The 20,069-nt window shown below is 41.6% G+C and overlaps 1 protein-coding gene and 1 long non-coding RNA gene across 2 annotated transcripts; both read left to right on the plus strand.

The window, feature by feature from the left end:
* Nucleotides 1-306: 306 nt before the first annotated feature.
* On the plus strand, nt 307-3,573 carry LOC115361135 (uncharacterized). The gene is made up of 6 exons (XM_030054446.1): nt 307-404; nt 686-779; nt 1,128-1,460; nt 1,549-1,735; nt 3,002-3,126; nt 3,227-3,573. The coding sequence occupies exons 1-6, from the start codon at nt 364-366 to the stop codon at nt 3,548-3,550; spliced, it is 1,104 nt and encodes a 367-aa protein (XP_029910306.1). The 5' UTR covers nt 307-363; the 3' UTR covers nt 3,551-3,573.
* Nucleotides 3,574-6,876: 3,303 nt separating this feature from the next.
* Nucleotides 6,877-18,024, plus strand: LOC115361145 (uncharacterized). The gene is made up of 3 exons (XR_003928384.1): nt 6,877-6,941; nt 7,221-7,664; nt 17,205-18,024. It is a non-coding gene; the product is annotated as an uncharacterized LOC115361145 (long non-coding RNA).
* Nucleotides 18,025-20,069: the final 2,045 nt, after the last annotated feature.

Genomic DNA, 20,069 nt, shown 5'->3' on the forward strand with positions numbered 1-20,069 from the left:
CGAAAGAGGGGTGATGAAGAAGCCAGTTCTTCAGCCAGAGATGTAAGTTTCATCATTGTAACTGTCCCCTTTTTGATTTATTTCAGGTGCTTGATACAAAAAAACCCACCAGTACAGTACCTCGAAAGCTTGATTTTGCACTCATAAAAATCTGGATTTTCCTTTTAGCTTTGCCATGATTTAATCATTAAAGTTTGGCTATAATGATGCTGCAAACTAGTTTGCCTCTCTAGGTTTATATCATAACAGCTGTCGTAATCTGTTTAGCTGATAAAACAGATTCTGCAGATGAAACCAGGAGGGACGACAGTGCTTGAAGAATATGAAGAAACGGAGACACTCTGTGACACTAGAAGAAGGCAGATGGTAAACATTCTTGCGGCACACATGGTCGAGACAGAAGGGTAAGTTGATGACACCACAGTTAAGTTGTTACCACCTTTGTAAGTTTTTTCCGTTTTAAATGAATTTACATACTGAATAATTACTAAGATTTAGGTTGGTTGGGGCCAAATTGATAGTATGTTACTAATGATGAATTGTGAAAAGACTTAATTTTTGCTTGAACGAGGAATAAGAAAAAGGCAGCTATGACAGTTAAAAGCTAAACTCTGCACTAGATGACTCACATTACTTAGATAATGTTGTAATTGGCATTTCCGTGTTTGTTTTTTTTTCATTGCAGGAGAATCCCTCAGCGCGTTACTAAAGAGAAATATGCACTGGGAATCGTGACTTTATTTCCTGCACTGAAGGATCCCCTATCCAGGAAAGGATATGTAAGTTTTTATATATATATATATATATATATATATATACATATATATATATACACACACACACACACACACACACACAGAATGAGCTTGACACTGGACAGTGCTCCTTTTATTATTAATGCACAAAAATAGTAATTTACCAGTTTATTGGATCCACTTTGATAAAAGTACTGCATTAAACACAACAGTCCTTCCATTTTTGTTGTCAGTTTTGTTGTTCGTCTGTTTCTGAAAGGTGTTTATTTAACTTCATGGTCATTTTTGGATTCATACTTTTGAACACTGTTACAAGTGGGTTCCTCCTATGGCTAATTATGAAGTAACTTGATGTTGTCTGTCCCTGGTTAGGAACATTTTTACGACAGCCAAAGTGGCTCTGGCTTCTTGGCGTGGCGGCTCAAGACAATTCAGAGAAAGACAAAGCTTGGGTCCAAGGAACCAAAAATACAGACAGGAGGAGGTGGTCCAAGACAGGAGAGGGAGCTGCCTCAGATTCGTGGCCAGCTGGATGAAGAGCGCTGTAAAGAGGTCATATCCTTGATGAACCACACAAGTGACAGAGAAATCATCCTGCAGAAGATGAAGGAGACCTTTGAATACAGGCAGCACCTCATCCACAATCCTGATGAGTCTCACAACATACTCTCAGTGTTTCCAAGGCTGCTGGACATTAAAGGGCTGGTAAGTGTAGGCATCCACCATTCATGGCCAAAAGCTTGTGATTGCCAGAATGTGAATTTTACTACACATCTTCCATTTCTCTCTGCAGATACATCAAGATTTCAGCCTCCTCTTTGGACCAGAAACGGCTGCTAAACTGCTTGAGAAGTGGCATACGTCCTTCAAAGGAAAGGTGATCAGAGAAGCAGAGAGCCTTACAACCACCCCTGTGCTCCAGAGTTTGCTGAAGTCTGCCAAGAATCCGAACAATGATGCATTCTCTGAGGATCGCCCAGGTATTCAGTTAAATGCCAAATGAAATTAATGTATTGTTCTATGCAGTACTTAAGTGGATAGTTCGGATTATCTTAAGTGTGTTTGTATAAGGTACCTCTCCATAGTGACTGCACGACTTGAGTAGGTGTTGGTCAGCACCATCCAGTTTGGAGAAGCAGAAATGAGCAGTGTTGGGCACGTTACTTTAAAAAAGTAATTAGTTATAGTTTCTCACTACTTCTTCCAAAAAGTAACTGAGATAGTAACTGAATTACTCTATAATAAAAGTAACAAGTTACCGTGGAAAGTAACTATTTTCGTTACTTTAAAAAGAAGTTGTTGTATGTCAAAGGATTTGAAATTTTCTGAGCAGTATTCCAGTCAGTTGAATAGAGAAGAACAGACAGGTACCTGTATTAAAGAACCTTGTAAATATTTACTGCACCTCAGCAGACAGCAACAGATTTATCCTACACTTCAAATGCACTTGGAACAAAAGTAAACAGTAAATTTCGACAAATTTGAAGTAGTGCTTGTATCTCCACCTCCTAAAGGTCAAGTTTTCCACAGATTGCTCTGCCATCATATCGTCGCATCTCTGTTTTGTGTGTGTGTGTGTTTGCCGCACGCGCTGTTCCAGTTTGTGTGTGAAAACACTGGCTCTGATTGGCTTACCATGACACATGACTCTACCCCTTAGCCAATCACAATCACTTCTATCGCATCTAGCCAGGGAGTGCGTTCGGAGCGTTTGGAGCGCATTGTCTAATTGAATGAGCAGGGACAAACAGCCGGGAGTCGTAAGAAGTCGTACGCTATTCTCGAACCTGAACGCACCTCAAGTCTTGGATGACAAATAAGCAGAGCAGAGTAGGCTCGCTACGGCTGGTAGTTTCCTCAATTTATTCATAGTAACGCGCCGCATTTGACCGTCAGTAACGGTAACGACGTTGTAACGGCACAAAAAATAATTAGTTAGATTACCCCGTTACTGAAAAAATAACGCTGTTACGTAACGGTGTTATTTATAACGGCGTTATTCCCAACACTGGAAATGAGTACTGGCAGAGGCTAAGCATGTACTGCTGGGAAGGCCCTGTCCATAGCAGTTCATTTCTTAGTGTCCTTGCTGATACTCCTCTCTACTGCTCAAAATTCGGGGCATGACAGTCACCATCTGTTATAGTTACTACACTGACTATCCATAAGTAGTCCATAAGATGTGACTTGAACTAAACAGTTGATGAAACAGGATGGTCCATTGGTTCCCTTTCTTCTTCTTACAGAGTGGGACAGCGACATGGCATCTTTGCTACTGCTCCTGCATATCCTACCACCTCAGCCTAACAAAAAGAAAACACAGAAGATCAGCGCAGCTCAAGCCATGGACCATCTAGTTGTGTTTCACAAGGTAAGTACAGGGCCGTGTTTTGGGATTTAAGTGGAAAATGTCTCACATAATTAGATAACAGTAAAAATACAACTTGACAAGTGTTTTTTTTTTCCCACAGTCATGCAGAAGCCTTCAAGAACACCTAGAGAACCAGGAGGGACATCGCCAACCGTATCTTCTTGCTTCTGGAACCTCCAAACAGGCCATCAGTGCTTACTACGTTGTGATGGACAAGAAGCTCATCCCCTGCCAGGGAGCCACATCATTGGCAGCCTTTGATGAACTTTTTAAAGTGCACTTCGTTTTCAGTGTAAGTTATGATGATGCTCTCAACAACATGTACACATTCCTTCAAACAACAGTCTACAGTATTGATGTTGACACCACTAAAGAGAGTCCAAAGGTGAAGGAGTTGAGAGCCAAGTTTATGAACAGGAGCTAAGAGCCAAGTTCCTTAAATTACATGCAACATTTGTATGCAATTGCACAATGCACTTGGTGCATATAGTCAGCACTTTGTTTTTTGTTTTGTTGTTTTTGCAGAGGTCATATTTTGGCAAAAGTATAATTTCCTTAGTCTGTAGCATTTCTGTTATCAAAGAAAGCCAAATGGCATAAAGCCTGGTTTACGAATAAGAAACTAAAAGCAGAGTTCTTGAACTATGTATAGATGTTATATTTGTAGATCTTTGCATGATGCACCTAGTGCATTAATTCAGCACCTTAAATTTTTTCATGGGTTGTATCCAGGCAAAAAGTTTGTTGTTACTTGTGCTCAAGAAGGATGTTCCTTGCAGTTTAAAAGTTTTGCAGGTTTTAGGAAGCATTTAAATGGTTGTCATAGTATTGTTGACATGGGGACAAGCAATGATAATATCCCAACACCAAATCAGTCAGACTTGGGTGGACAGAGCTCACAACAGGATACCTCTGACATGGACCTTGATTTGATAAATCAACCTTCAACATCTGGGATGTCAAAAGATCAAGCAAAACACATGTGTGCTTCAATCATTGCAAAGTTACAGGGCAGTGGTGTTGCCAATAATGTTGTGTTATCTGTCGTTGAAAGCATGGAGGAGTATGTCAATGAAGTTCATGCAAATCTTAAAGAACAAGTGTTAAATGCAGTGCCTGCTGAAAATCCCAGTAGAAGTGCAGTGGAAGAAGTCTTCAACAATACTTTCAATCCTTTTTGTGACTTGAACACAAATTCTAAATGGACAAAGTATTTTAGTGAGAAATGGGGTGTTGTTGAACCACTAGAAATTCACTTAGGAGTGAGATATGATTCAAAGAGAAACAAGATATCTGGAGTATATGAGCAGGTACCAGTAAATGACACTTTCATGTACATACCCTTGTTAAAAACATTAGAGTTTATTTTCAAGAATGAAGAAATCTGTTATCAGATTAATAAATCTGCTGCTGTTAGTACTTTATACCAGGATTTCTGTGATGGAAAATACTACAGAAATCATGCATTGTATTCAAAATCAAAAAATGCATTGCAAATTCAAGTTTATTATGATGACTTTGAAACATCAAATCCACTAGGGTCAAAACAAGGTATTCATAAGCTAGGATGTCTATATTTTACCCTCCGCAATTTGCCACCATGTCTAAACTCATCCCTGATGAACATCCACCTAATTTCTTTGTTTCATTCGCAAGATGCAAAAAAATATGGTATTGACAAAATACTTACTCCATTTGTAGAAGATGTTAAAGTATTAGAGAGCAATGGAATGAAAGTGTCATTTGCTGAAGAACCTGTTTTTGGCACCATTGCACAAGTAACAGGTGACAATTTAGGTCTGAACTCAATTCTGGGTTATGTTGAGTCTTTCTCTGCACACCATTACTGCAGAATGTGTCTCATTGATAAAGCAGCAGCTCAAACAGTGTTTAGCGAAAGTGATCCACGTGTGATTTTGCGAACCAAATTAACCAGTGAGCAGCATTACAGTTACCTTGTTGAGAATCCAAGGGAAAATTCTTGTTTTGGGCTCAAACGCAATAGTATACTTAATTCATTGTCATACTTCAATGTATCCGATAATTTTGTGTTTGATATAATGCACGATATCTTAGAAGGTGTAGGACAATATGAGATTAAGTTGTTGTTTGAGTATTTGAATCAGAACTTTATTTCTAATGAAAACATACTCCAACGTGTATATGCATTCAACTATGGCTTCATGGATAAAAAAAATCGTCCAACACACATTAATATGTTTTGCAGTGGCAGTGGTATTGGGCTTAATGCCAGTCAAACATTGTGCCTTATTCGAAATCTCCCACTAATCTTCGGAGATGTTGTTCCAGAAGGTGACACACACTGGCATTTGTTGTTACTGTTGTTGCATATTGTGAACATAGTATTTTCCCCATGTGTTACTGAGGGAATGACTGTATTTTTAAAACATCTTATTGAAGAGCACCACCGATTATTTACAATTTTATATCCTGAAAATACTTTGATCCCAAAACATCACTTCATGATCCATTATCCTGAATGTATTCGCCAAATTGGTCCTTTAGTACATGTTTGGAGTATGAGGTATGAAGCTAAACACAAATTCTTTAAGTCTAGCATTAAAAACTTCAAGAACATAACAAAGTCCCTTGCAAAGAAACACCAAATGGCCGTTGCCTATCATTGGGAATCACTGTCCGCCAAAGGTATTGAGTCTGGGCCTGTCAAATCGAAAATTCTGACTGATGTTGAAAATGGTGATTTGGTTTCAGAGTATTTTCATATCGATATGTCAAGTGAAATAAATGTTACAACCTGGATCAAACATAATGGCATTGAGTATCACCACGGTCTTGTTGTTTGCACAGATGTTGTTAATGAGATGCCAGTGTTCAACAAGATTGTGTGCATATTTCTTAGAAAAGAAGTTTATTTTTTGGTATCTGAAATGGAGACCTCATTTGTGGAGCACTTTCATGCATTTCATGTTGTTGACAATATTCATAATGTTTCAGTTGTTACACCTCATGACTTGAGATACTTCAAGCCCTTTGATGTTCAATTGTCTTATGGTACAGACTCGTTTTTCTATGTTGTGCCAGACAGCTGCATTGTATAGGGTAAGCAACACTTAAGAGCTACCTCATGTTTTGGGCAGTACTGTACAGGGTTTTAGGAGTGGCCTGCACCCTGTCAGATTTAAAGTGAAGCCCCTGTCAAAGAAAAATAAAATATTTTTCATTGCAGTACTTTTTGGAGTGATTATTGTACATGGGTGGTGGATGATTAGATTAACACTTATAGATTGTACATTTTTAACTCTTAATAGTGTTAATCTCAGTGGACAATGTACACCTTATCAGTAGTCTAGTAAACACTAGTTAAATGTACATTTAACACCACAAAATGTAAATTGAATACTGGTGCAGTGTTGAATAGTTAACTCTGTTGGTGTCAATAATTAGTGAACTTTGAACACTAATCTAGTGTTCTTGTCATCTATCGTGGTGTTAATATTTTACACTCTAAGAGTTTGTTTGGTAACACTGTCACAGTGTTAATAATTTTAACACTTTCAAAAGTGTTAATTTAACACTTAACCAGTGGTTCCCATATAAACCCCGAGTCAGTGTTGATTTCAACTCTGAGGGTGTTAAATTTGCGTTTTCAAATTTGCAGTGCAAGAAGGAGAGTGATGGAGTGCTGCGGCAGATGACCTGGCCTCCACAGTCACCGGACCTGAACCCAATCCAGATGGTTTGGGGTGAGCTGGACCGCAGAGTGAAGGCAAAGGGGCCAACAAGTGCTAAACACCTCTGGGAACTCCTTCAAGACTGTTGGAAAACCATTTCAGGTGACTACCTCTTGAAGCTCATGGAGAGAATGCCAAGAGTGTGCAAAGCAGTAATCAGAGCAAAGGGTGGCTATTTTGAAGAAACTAGAACATAAAACATGTTTTCAGTTATTTCACCTTTTTTTGTTAAGTACATAACTCCACATGTGTTCATTCATAGTTTTGATTCCTTCAGTGAGAATCTACAATGTAAATAGTCATGAAAATAAAGAAAACGCATTGAATGAGAAGGTGTGTCCAAACTTTTGGCCTGTACTGTGTATGTTTTGTTTTTTGCAGTGCATCTCCACCTTTTAAAAGGAAAATAAAAGGAAATAAAAGGAAAAGGTCTCTGTGAGGCACTGCAGCCGCTTTGAAACCCAACATCAAAACCTGGACTGTCACTGCCCTCTGACACGAGAAGCTGCTCGTGGGAAAACCAAAGGTAACATGGGCAGCTTGGCAACTGTTTTGGATTTATGCCGGTGAAAATGGAGAACCAGCTGCTCCGGAGGAACCAATCTAATGAATTTGCAGTAAAAAAAAAAAAAAAAAAAAAAAAAGGAGGCAGCGAAACAGGCGAGCACAACGAAAAATAAAAAATCCTGTCAGGAGCATCATAACAGCCTCAGCGGGACAGAGCCAGTTTGACTGAGTTAATGATAAAACACCTGGTGACGGGACGTTTCACAGAGACGGACACTGAGCAGCTCATTCTGGATGCTTACCTGTCTGTGAAGCCAGGTAACACACACACACACACACACACACACACACACCATCCAACCGGTTATGCTGATCATTTTGAATGATGATGATCAGCATAAAAATATATGATGATCGTCACAACCCCAGGAATCACACAGAGACACATCTATAACCCTTCATGGATCATGGCTTCAAACATGGGGGGACAATTAGAAGTCAATCAGACTGATTGATCATAGCAAACAACACAGGCGAGTCTTGAAAGCCAGAGATGTCAGGATCTAAAATCAGTGCTGATCAATGATCCGATCAGACCCCACAGATACACAGAATCTGGGCAGTAAATAAATCTGATTTCACTAGCTGGGTTTCCATCCAAATATATCGAAATTTTTGAGCGAATTTTGTCAAAATGCGCAAAAGAAAATGCGAATTTATGCCTGTTTCCATTAGTTTTGTTTAGTTTTGATTAGTTTTGAGTGTGCCGTGAGATGACGCCATAAGATAGCGTCTGTGTCCACTGAACAACAACAACAACAACAACACTGAACAACATTGAATTCCCTATAGAGGGAGTAGGGAGTAGTGAGTGAGCCAAACACTCAGCTGACACTCAACAGCTGATCAGGGACAGATTCCTGCTGAACTTGTCGGCTCTTGGGAGAAGTCTGCTTACTGTTTTGGCAGCACTAACTTCGTACCCAACCATCCTAAATAAGGAATAAGAGACTAATAATAATAACAACAACTAATAATAAGACTGTAGCGTAGAAGTGTGACGTGGTATCCGGTCCAGTCATCGTTTATTCGCAAAACCTGTTTCCACAGCAAAAAGTCGCATTTTCTTTTATCGATACGCTGAGAAATCCACCCCCTCCGAGCGTTAAAACTTTTTTGCGAATTTTCGGCCGTTTTTCGAATTTCTGGCGTTTCCATCCAAGTTTTTTTTTCGCAATTTCTGAAAATGCGAATAAAAATAGGTGGATGGAAACCCAGCTACTGACAAAGCGGTGTGCTGTCACATGTTAGCAGAGCCAACTGAACTCTTACAACGAGCACTACCACGTTTTTCAGACAAAATCCCGACGTCCCCAGACTGAGACCATTCCCTGCGTTCCAGTACTCACACTACCATACTATTTAGTAGGGGAAAAAAGAATTAGCATGCATATTTCATACTAAACTATACATACTTTGTAAGGGCAGCTGCAGTACATACTAAAAGTAAAAAGTATAAGTATGCGATTTGGAACGCAGGGCAGATGTTGGACACCAGTTTCACCTGAACCACTGGGCGTCCACAGGTGGACACGGTGTCCGACATCTGCTCTCAGTCTGGGGACGTCGGGAAAAGGGGAGTGTTCCTTAAAGACTTGGATCCGTCTCTCTCTGTCTGAGGATTTCCCCCCAGTGAGTCCAGGTCGCTCTGCTGGGAGTTTCACTGCAGCGATGTCTGGATTTGTATCATCAAAGTCTGGCCTTCTCTTGCCGCTTTAAACTGTCTGTGAAAAGGCAGGCAGCAGGAGCAGCGGACACTGGGTCAAGTAAACAGCAGCGACACTTTACCCACAAAGATAACAGCTCCAAAAAAAAAAAAAAAAGAAAAAGAAAAACAGCAGCAATGATGTGCACTAAACCTCTGAAAGGGAAAAGTATAAAAACTTATACGACTTTCTGAACTCTCCTAAACTGTAAAGCAGCAGAAACACATTTATACACACACACATCTGATATTTCTGGAAAATATTGTTGATATGACAGTGTGCCACCAGGCTGTGTGTGTGTGTGTGTGTGTGTGTGTGTGTGTGTGTGTGTGTGCATTCAGTGTTTTGGTGTGTTAAGAGCCTTACCTCCTCATGAATCTGCTTCCTCTGCTTTCCTGAGTGTGTGTTTTTGCTTCCCAGCGCTCGTCCCAAGCGGTCGTGGTGCAGCAGGAGCGCGGTTTCGTTATTTACACAGATCCCCGTACCCAGCATGCACTGCAAACACCCCGGGTGTCAGAGGTCGGCCCGAGTCTTAATGAATCAGAACAACAGCAGCTGCCCTTCAGTCAGCAGGAAACACTGAGCTGTGTGTTTTATTGTGATTGATTAACAAGCGCTCACATGATCAACTGTGTGTGTGCTGATGCAGTTAACACACACACACACACACATACACACACACACACACACATACTGTTTGATATCAAGCTGAGTGTTTTTATTGCAGCTGTCTGTTGCTTTAGTATTTTTATTGTGTTCTTTTATTGTGCCGCCTTATCTCGTCTCCTTGTCATATTTTCTCTTATTATCATCGCTGTTATTACTTTATCTTCTATTTTCTCTCCCCTTTCTCTCAGCGTCCTCTCAGCAGTCATTTTTACGTCTTGCCAAGCCATCACTGTAAATAACAAAATGTTCTTAATTTACTTTTCTGGTTAAATAAAGCTTGGATTAAAATTGTCAACAGTAAAACAAATGCTGTCTGAGGGGTGGCTTTTTTTCCCCCGGCTTGCAACAGCACAGAGTTCATGTGGGAAAACTTTGCTGTGGTCTTTTCTTTGGTTTCCCCCCCTTTTCTTCTTCAAAGCGTTCATTTGTGTCAAGATGACGGCACGAATGCCGCGGAGTCAGAAGACGTGTCAGAAAGCACGGTTTGATTTATTAGGTTGGAATGTTTTAAGGCTGAAAATGAGGGTGCCCTGGTCATAAAAGTACCCAAAAAAAGTGCTCAAACTGTTACCCAGAAACTTATCGATACCTCAGGATGACCGTCTGGGCACTTTGGGGTGATTTGGGGCAGAGGCCGCTCTCCCTTTGTCTCTGAGCGTTTTATCAGACTTTGTGCAGACAATATTTGTGAATCTTCAGATGTTTTCTTTTTAAACAGAATAGAATCTCCCCAGCCCGAGAGCAGGCTGAGCTCCCAGCCGAGGAGCAGAGAAGGAGGTTAGCTTATGGATTTACTCATTTATGACACATCTTGTTGAACTCATTTAGTGAACTTTACTTACAACTAGTGTTTGGCAACGGTTAAAAATTTTAATTGTGATTAATCGCAAGATCTGTCTACAATTAATCGCAATTAATCACATTTTTTTATCACATTTTTATGCTCAAAATGTAATAATGAATTCAGAGTTCAAGTAGTGTGTTGAACATTTTTATTCTAAAATAAATTAGATATCCAAAGTGCAATAACACTTTCAACAAATAGGATGCTCTGTAGCAGCAATGAACCTTCCCTTTACATGGTAGCAGTCAACAAAATATTTCTTTGAAATCTTAACTCAAAATATAATATAAAAAACAAATATCTAAATAACAATGTAGATGTACAACGTGACGTAGTCTGTCGAAGCTTCCCTCTACTGTTTTGGGAGGGTGCTTTGTCCACATCAGTGGTGTGCCCTTTTTTTTATGTGGTGCTTTAAACTCGACGTACTTTGAAGATAAGAAAACTCAGCTTTGCAGTGGTTACAGATAATTTGACTTTATCAACTCCACCGTCTGGCAGAGATTTAAGATGAAAATGTCCATTTAAGATCTATGTACCCGAATCCTCCTCCATTTTCTGTCCCCGCACTTCTTTTCTTTTCCTGTTCATGTGTGCCAAAACAAATTGCTCTGATTGGTTGAGATGCCAGTAATTTTATGGAGAATTTAATCGAGCCAATATTACACATTGTCTTATACGGTGACAATATTTTCTCTCACTCACACACACACACACACACACACACACACACACACACACACACACACACACGCACATACACACACAGTTGTGCCTCTATCACTTCAGAGGACATTGATTTGATTTGATTTGATTTGATTTGATTTGACATTGATTTACATTCATTTTCTGGGGATTACCATAAACCTAACCCTAATCCTACCTGCCTAACCCTAACGACATTTGTCTGGCATGGAAACTGACACACATATACACACTTAACTAATACAGACATACTGAAGTATTCCTGTCATATGTTTGGCCATGTTCAGTATGTATTTTTTTAAGTAGTATGTTAAACAGGGGTATAAAGATTCACCTTTTTGGTGTTCCAGTTAGACCTCAGTTTCTAGGCATTTCCCTACATTGCACCAAACCATTTTTCAAATCATATGGGGGTGCAAACGATTTCACAGCATATAATCAAAATCCAAATATCAGGAGCTGACGGGTAAAATGTATTTAAAAACAGGTAAAACTGACTCAGTTATTTGCAGTATCAGGAACACAAATTCATTTTCAACAGAACATAATTAATTTTATGAGGATTTTATTAGCCTAATATTACAAATGTTTTATACAGTGACATTGTTCTTAGGAGTCTGACTGTTGGTGGAGTTGGTCACTTCTTGCTTTTCTTGAAGAGTTTGCAGAAGCAGGGCAAACGGATCTTTTTCTTGGGCGTTTGCTTGCATTGCTCCGGTGTTTGTTTCGGTGATGTTTGTTCCAAGGAAGCCATAGTTTCAGCTGTCGTCGCCGAACCTCTTTTCTTGGGGGTTTGCTTGCGTTGCTCTGGTGTTTGTTTCGGTGATGTTTGTTCCAAGGAAGCCGTAGTTTCAGCTGTCATCGCCGAACCTTCATCTTGAGTGTTTCTAAAGAGTTTGCAGAAGCCTTTCCTCATCCTGGAGAAGAGGGAGGACTTCTTTTTTGTGGGATTGTTGGTGATGGAAGTAGTGCTCTGCTCATCTTGCTGCTCAGCGGGAACATTTTCCTTGATGATCTCCTGGGGCGTCTGTGACTGGGACCTGGCCCTGATGATCCCAAAATACAAGGCTTTGAGGTTTCGACAAACAACTTCCCCTAGCTGAGTGAGCATCAATTCATCATTGTCTTTAAATTTCCTGATGAAGTTCTCTGTTCCAACCTTTAAAACTAAACTGTTGAACACCTCCTCATAGACCTCTGTGACATCCAGACCTTGTGAAATAGCTTCTTTGAGGGAGATTCCTGTGTCTCTAAGAAACTGAATGGCGACCCAATCATGTACCTTGCCTTCAGGTGGTGGCTTAGGTTTATTTTCAGAAGCCTGAGCTTGAGCTGTCACCACAGAAACATCCAGATTATCACTGAGACTCACGTCCTCCATTGCACTCACTGTCACGTCCTTATCTGAGGACTGTGCAGTGGTGTCACTGGGGCTGGGACCGACACAGTGAACTGGACTCTGTGGTGGGCTGATGATTGCCATTTGTCGTTTCGTCATGTCCTCTTTAACCATTTTAGTAGGTTCAGCAGGCCAGGGTTTGAGTTCCCTTCCACACTTCTTCACTAAGGCGGTGTCTGAGGTTGTCTTGTTGGCGACTGCAGACGCCTGCTCAGAGTGCATGCTGTCTTTTACAATGAGAGAGACAGAGCGATGAGCTGGTTTAAATGTCTGCTTTGGCAGTATCTCTTCAGAGGAAGCCAGACTATCCAAGATGTATTGGAAAGTCTCTTTCCTGGATAGCGCCTTCCTTCCTTTGCCTGTTAAATCGCCAGAGGACGGAATAAAGCTAAGTGTTTTTTCTGAGGAAGGAGTTTCAGCTCGCATCACAGAAACATCTACTTGATCGCCAAGAGTCAAGTCCTTCGTCACACTCACTGTCACGTCTTTATCTGAGGACTGTGCAGCAGCGTCACTGGAGCTGGGACCAACACAGCGAACTGGACTCTGTGGTGGGCTGACAATTGCCATTTCCTGTTTCGTCGTGTCCTCTTTAACCATTTTAACAAGGTTTGCAGGCCAGGGTTTGAATTCCCTTCCACACTTCATCACTAAGGCAGTGTCTGAGGTTGTCTTGTTGGCGACTGCAGACTCCTGCTCAGAGTGCACACTGTCTTTTACAATGAGAGAGACAGAGTGATGAGCTTGCTTTAATGTCTGCTTTGGCAGTATCTCTTCAGAGGAAGCCAGACTATCCAAGATGTATTGGAAAGTCTCTTTCCTGGATAGCGCCTTCCTTCCTTTGCCTGTTAAATCGCAGGAGGAAGGACTAAAGCTAAGTGTTTTTTCTGAGGAAGATGGAGTTTCAGCTCGCATCACAGAAACTTCCACTTGATTGCTGTGAGTCAAGTCCTCCGTCACACTCACTGTCACGTCTTTATCTGAGGACTGTGCAGTGGCGTCACTGGAGCTGGGACCGACACAGCAAACTGGACTCTGTGGTGGGCTGACAATTGCCATTTCCTGTTTCGTCATGTCCTCTTTAACCATTTCAACAAGGTCTGCGGGCCAGGGTTTGAGTTCCCTTCCACACTTCATCACTAAGGCGGTGTCTGAGGTTGTCTTGTTGGCGACTGCAAACTCCTGCTCAGAGTGCACACTGTCTTTTACAATGAGAGAGACAGAGCGATGAGCTGGTTTAAATGTCTGTTTTGGCAGTATCTCTTCAGAGGAAGGTGTATCATCCAAGATGCTTCGGATAATTTCTTCCTTGGATAGCGCCTTCCCTCCTTTGCCTGTTAACTTGCAGGAAGAAGGACTAAAGCTAAGTGTTTTTTCTGAGGAAGTAGTTTCAGCTTGCATCACAGAAACATCCAGATTATTGCTGTGAGTCAAGTCCTCCATTGCGTTCACTGTCACGTCTTTATCTGAGGACTGTGCAGCGGCGTCACTGGGGCTGGGACCGACACAGCGAACTGGACTCTGTGGTGGGCTGACGATTCCCATTTCCTTTTTCATCATGTCCTCTTTAACCATTTGAACAAGGTCTGCGGGCCAGGGTTTGAGTTCCCTGCCGGATTTCTTCACTAAGGCGGTGTCTGAGGTTGTCTTGTTGGCGACTGCAAACTCCTGCTCAGAGTGCACGCTGTCTTTTACAATAAGAGAGACAGAGCGATGAGCTGGTTTAAATGTCTGTTTTGGCAGTATCTCTTCAGAGGAAGGTGTATCATCCAAGATGCTTCGGATAATTTCTTCCTTGGATAGTGCCTTCCCTCCTTTGCCTGTTAACTTGCAGGCGGAAGGACTAAAGCTAAGTGTTTTTTCTGAGGAAGGAGTTCCAGCTCGCATCACAGAAACTTCCACTTGATCGCTGTGAGTCAAGTCCTCCGTCACACTCACTGTCACGTCTTTATCTGAGGACTGTGCAGCGGCGTCACTGGAGCTGGGACCGACACAGTGAACTGGACTCTGTGGTGGGCTGATCATTCCCATTTCCTGTTTCGTCATGTCCTCTTTAACCATTTTAACAAGGTCTGCGGGCCAGGGTTTGAGTTCCCTGCCGGAGTTCTTCATTAAAGCGGTGTCTGAGGTTGTCTTATTTGCAGCTGCAGGCTCCTGCACGCTGCTTGGTTTATGGAGCGAGACGGTGCGACTGGGTTGTGTTTTTGTCTGTCTTGGCAGCATCTTCTCAGAAGAGGCCAGACTGTCTCGGATGTCTTGGACACTGTCTTGCTTCGGGGTGTCCCCTTGCATGACAGTGTCCACTGCTGTTCTGCTGGAAGATAGTTGAAAGGTGAATTGAGTGTGTCTGTACCTTGTGCGGTAACGGGAGCCTGTGAGTGGCTTTGCAGCATCTCTCTCCATCTTTGGCTCTTAGTGTCTTTGGGTGGTTATGTTGGTGGGGGTGGGGTTGTGAGTTGGATCTTTGAATATATGTCCTCTGATGACATCACCATGGTGATGATGTCACAATGCCTCCTTGGTGACATCATCACTTGCCCGCGTGGGAGGTGATGATGTCACAGTGCCTCCTTGGTGACATCATCAGCGGCCCACGTGGGAGGTGATGACGTCACACTGCCTCCTTGATGACATCATCAGCGGCCGCACGTGCGCAGGCGTCAGCTCGGCATGGTGAGCTAAGGCAGCTGCCACACCTTGGAATCAGGTTCATGCACACAATCTGCACTCATTCAGGCTCAACAGAAGAAAACAGACCTCTGGCTGGTAATGTGGCCGTCAGTCAGTGACTGTCAGTGAGTCAACCTGTTGGTTCCCCCATGACTTTCGACATTCGTGTGTTATGGAAGAATTTCTCCCCGCTGCTTTAGATAAGAGGCTAACAGCCTGTACAAATAAGGTTCATCATTGAAGGTGTGAGTGAGGAATGTTATCCAAAACTGACGTCAGCCTGCGTGGTCAGACCTCACTACTTTGAAACTACAACAGATTTGCCCATTCTTTTGCTGTGTTTTGAACACCCATTGGCTACCTGCTGGAAATTAGCATTGAATTCAGTGCATGTGATTAGCTATGTGAGTGCTTTTGGTTACTTTGGTGAAATTCTCCCCTCTAAACCTAGAGGTGCGGTTGTGCGTGTTATTTTATTATATATTTTAATATGGCATGGGTTGAAAAATACCAAACCTAGACTTTTAAGCTACTCCAAGTCACATTTTAACCAATAAATCAATCAGTGAATCAGTTAAATTAACCGTGCTGCCTTCGTTATATTGATGCAAATAAACTATTTCCTGCAATTTTCCTGTAGTTTTTTTTTTTTTTTCTTATGCCTTGGTAGAGGTTGTGATTTATTTATTTTGCAACAAAGTGTAATACAGGTAACAATCATGTAGGGCCATTTCACAGTTATTAAAAGAAAATGATGAATGTTTCTTATGTAATCTCATTTTATTGTTTTTGTCAAAGCAGCAGTGTAGTTGACAAAGTCGGACAGCTGAACAGGTTTTGGATGGCATCAGCTGATTTTTATAACAAAACAAAACTTCCTACAATAACGACGCTACCCGTCCAAACAGGATCATATATGAAAATAATTAAAATAACAAGCAATTAAAAACGATGCATCTCATATGGATATGAAATGTAATTACAGAATTCCTCAACAACACATTTTCTCCATTATTTTCTCTCACTGTTTTCTGGAGTATAAAGAGCTATCATACACAGTATTTTATCTTGTCAACTCTCAATTTTGAAACAGACATTTTTTTAATATATTACATGGACACTTTATATTTACATTCAGTCACAGTCATTGTAGTTTCCAGTTGGGGAGAAGATGCTCCAGGAGAAGTGTGTGTGTGTGTGTGTGTGTGTGTGTGTGTGTTAATGTGTATGTTATGTTAATGTATAGTTTTCTGACATTTGAAATAAAAAAAAAAACAAAAAAAAAAACATATTAACTCAATAATTTGGCGTCCCCTCTGCAGAACTCCAAGGACCCACCATGTTGAAGACCCAGGCCCTAGACAATAAAAGTCACTTTTACTTATTTTTATTTTTCTCCCCAAACCTGCAAAAAGGCTTTTGTCATCAGAACCAATGAAGTGCTTTCACACTCTAATGTAGTCAGTAAGCTAATATTTGTGTGTATGTGTGTGTGTGTGTGTGTGTGTGTGTGTGTGTGTGTGTATGTGTGTGTGTGTGTGTGTGTGTGTGTCAATCCAACATTAGCAGTGGCGACTGAGGATCAAGTGGGCGCCGTTCACAGAGATGTCACCTTAACCTTTTATAAATTTTACATATCTGGATTCATTAGATTATTCATAAACAAGAGGCAATGCATGGAAATTTGTTTAAAAAAAAAAAAAAAAAAAAAAAAAGGTTCTTGCAACTGAAAGGTCGACTGACTCCTGTGAATAAATCAACACAGAGGTGACAAAGTGTGATCGGGAATTTGACTTTTTTTTCAGAGTTGGACCTTCGGGCACTTTGACTCCCTGCACCACCGAGACACATCTGGTAAAAACAGACAAGCTGACAAACCCCCCCCTGTGCTCCCTCAGAGCCGCTGGCACCGGAAACTCAGCAGGAGGCTTTTACAGGTGCAGATGGGAGGGCACCTGACCTCGTTCAGACGTGGTGAAGAGCGACGAACTCTGATGAGAATTGAACTTGGAAAAGTCTCAGGAGTTCTAACAACTTCTGTACTCCATCATAACCCAAAATATAAGAGCATTTCACTCTGATTTTTATATTTCTGTGGACATTTGACAGCAAAACATCAGATTTAAAAGTGGTACAGTAATGCTATGGGCTGCTGTTCTTGGCATGAAGCTGAGGGGTTTTATCCTCCTCATCCTCATCCTCAACAGCAGGAAACAAAGTGCTGTGCCCTCCCATGTCAAACTGCACAGTCGGCCCTTCAGCTGCGGGCGGATCCGGATCCGGGTTTGGAGGAGAGACGGCTCGGTGGGTTCCTGCCGCCTCCGGCTCCATGAAGCATCTTCCCCCTGCAGGTCCTGGTCTGAGCTCCTGGGTCTGGATCGATCTGGGGAGGACGGGCTGAGGAAGAGCAGAATCAAACTGACACCAAGACTCGGGAACAATCACAAGCTTTAAAAAAAAAAAAAAGTAGATTTTCAATAATAACTGTTTCTTTTACAGGAGTACTCCAAGACAAGTTTACTGTTGATTATTTCCTCAGTAAATGTATTAATGTCTTCGTCTATAAACCATCAGAAAACAGGGAGAAATGCCACAGCGTCACAGCTGACATTTTTAATAGCTCGTCTGGAACCCACTGAAGGAACAAGGAACGTGGAGAACTGGCCAACAACATGTTCAGGTTTTCAACCTGCACACAGTCATCTGATTTAAAACACCCAGAGAACCTTTTATTCTGAAAAATTACCAAAGAGCCATTTAAAAAAACGTTTCTTTACTGAACCAGTTGGGTCCACAAAGAACTTTCTGAAAAATGGTTATTTAAAGAACCTCTTGCTAAAAGGTTCATTTTGGTTCATTTGGCTCAGTTAGCACCTTTATTATTCTGTGTGTAATTAAACAGTGTGGATTTTTACAGCCTCCAGAATCTCTCAGATCTCATTAATACAGTTCCAGGGTCTAATCACTAGTCTTATTAATTGTCATTAATTTTAATTTTTTTTTCTGAATTTTACTAATTCTTATTCTTCTTATTGTTTTATTTATTCATCTCAATTCTTACACTGTTACTTTTTAGCATTGCTAATTTTACCTTGTTCCTAATTGAAATAGCCATGTATTTTGGTGTTTTGTAGGGACCTCGGCACGACTGAAGATGAAGGTTCTCCCTCAGTGTGTTTTCTGAGGTTTTAAATAAATAAGTTGATGATGATGATGATGATGATGATGGTGATGATGATGATGATGATGATTTGGAGTCATGGGCTGCGACAGTGTGTCAACACAGTGATGTCAGCAGTTGTTTTTACAGTCACATCCACGTGCGAAAAGTGAGTAACATCTGCAGCACTTCAGTTATGGTTGATTTTCAATTCAGAGTTAAAAGTTATTATTAATGTGGATGCTCAGATGAGTTAAACAGATGAATGCTTACAATCTGTAGCAGTGAAATATAATCCCACATGTTGTCAACATGCAACATTTTTTACTTTTGTGATCAGTAAAATAAATCTCCTTAAAGTGTGTTACCTGAGCTGCAGCATCACATGTCGTCCTCCACGTCCGCCTGGTGAGGCTTTATCTGGAAACAGAACAGGAAGCAGCTCTTAACGAGGCGACGGCCCAATTAAACCACCCTGCAATCAGCCTTCATCAAACAGCCTTCCTCCTCCTCCTCCTCCTCCTCCTCACCACCACCACCACCATCATCATCATCATCATCATCACAGGAGCCACCACACTACACACACACACAAACTCAAATCTTCACTTCCTGCTCTAGCTAAGACACTTTCTCTCTCTCACACACACACACACACACACACACACACACACACACACACACACATTAATTTCACAGTAATTGCTGACGCATACTTTAATTGCCTTCTACCTGTCAGAGAAACAATGCAGTGTGTGTGTGTGTGTGTGTGTGTGTGTGTGTGTGTGTGTGTGTGTGTGTGTGTGTGTGTCAGGCAGGTAGTACGCCCTGCAGGCTAATTCTATATCATTATGTTTCCCTGTGCAGACGCTGTGGCAGCGAGCAGCAGCCTCCGCTCCGTGCAGCTCTGATTAGGTGCTAAATTAAAAAAAAAAAAAAAAAAACCTTCAAGACAAACAACGAGTAAACCACCTCTGCTGCATTTTTAGAGAAACCTCAACCACATCAGTCTGGTTCTGTACTATACTGAACAGGGCCGGCCCGTGGCATAGGCAGTATAGGCAAATGCTAAGGGCGCCATCTGCTGGAGGGGCGCCGCTAGCGGCCAGAGGGACGCTGGCACCGGTTGTTCTACCACATAGGCGGCGCCATTTTGAGCCAGGCCCACCCAATCAGAACAATATGTTTTCGGGATTAAAATGTTCATCCAGCCAGCCATGCCAGCCTTAGCAGAGCTCATGTGAAACTAGCTTCTCAGTCAATCAGCAGCTTTCTATCATACGTGAGTGCCCGCCCCCAGGCTGCGTCATCAGCATGTGACCCAATCAAATGAATGAGTTAGTTTGCACGCAAACGGTCCCTCCCCGACTCAGGAAGAAAGAAATATGTACAGGTAAGAGAAAAAAGAGAGACGGAGACGGAGTTTATTATGGCGAAACAGAGCAGCAGCTCACTTGGCTTTTTCACCAAACCTCACCGTGTTGAGCAGGAGGAAACTCCTGCGGCCATT

The sequence above is a fragment of the Myripristis murdjan genome, chromosome 6 (genome assembly GCF_902150065.1).
Source record: "Myripristis murdjan chromosome 6, fMyrMur1.1, whole genome shotgun sequence".
In the NCBI taxonomy this organism is placed as follows: Eukaryota; Metazoa; Chordata; class Actinopteri; order Holocentriformes; family Holocentridae; genus Myripristis; species Myripristis murdjan.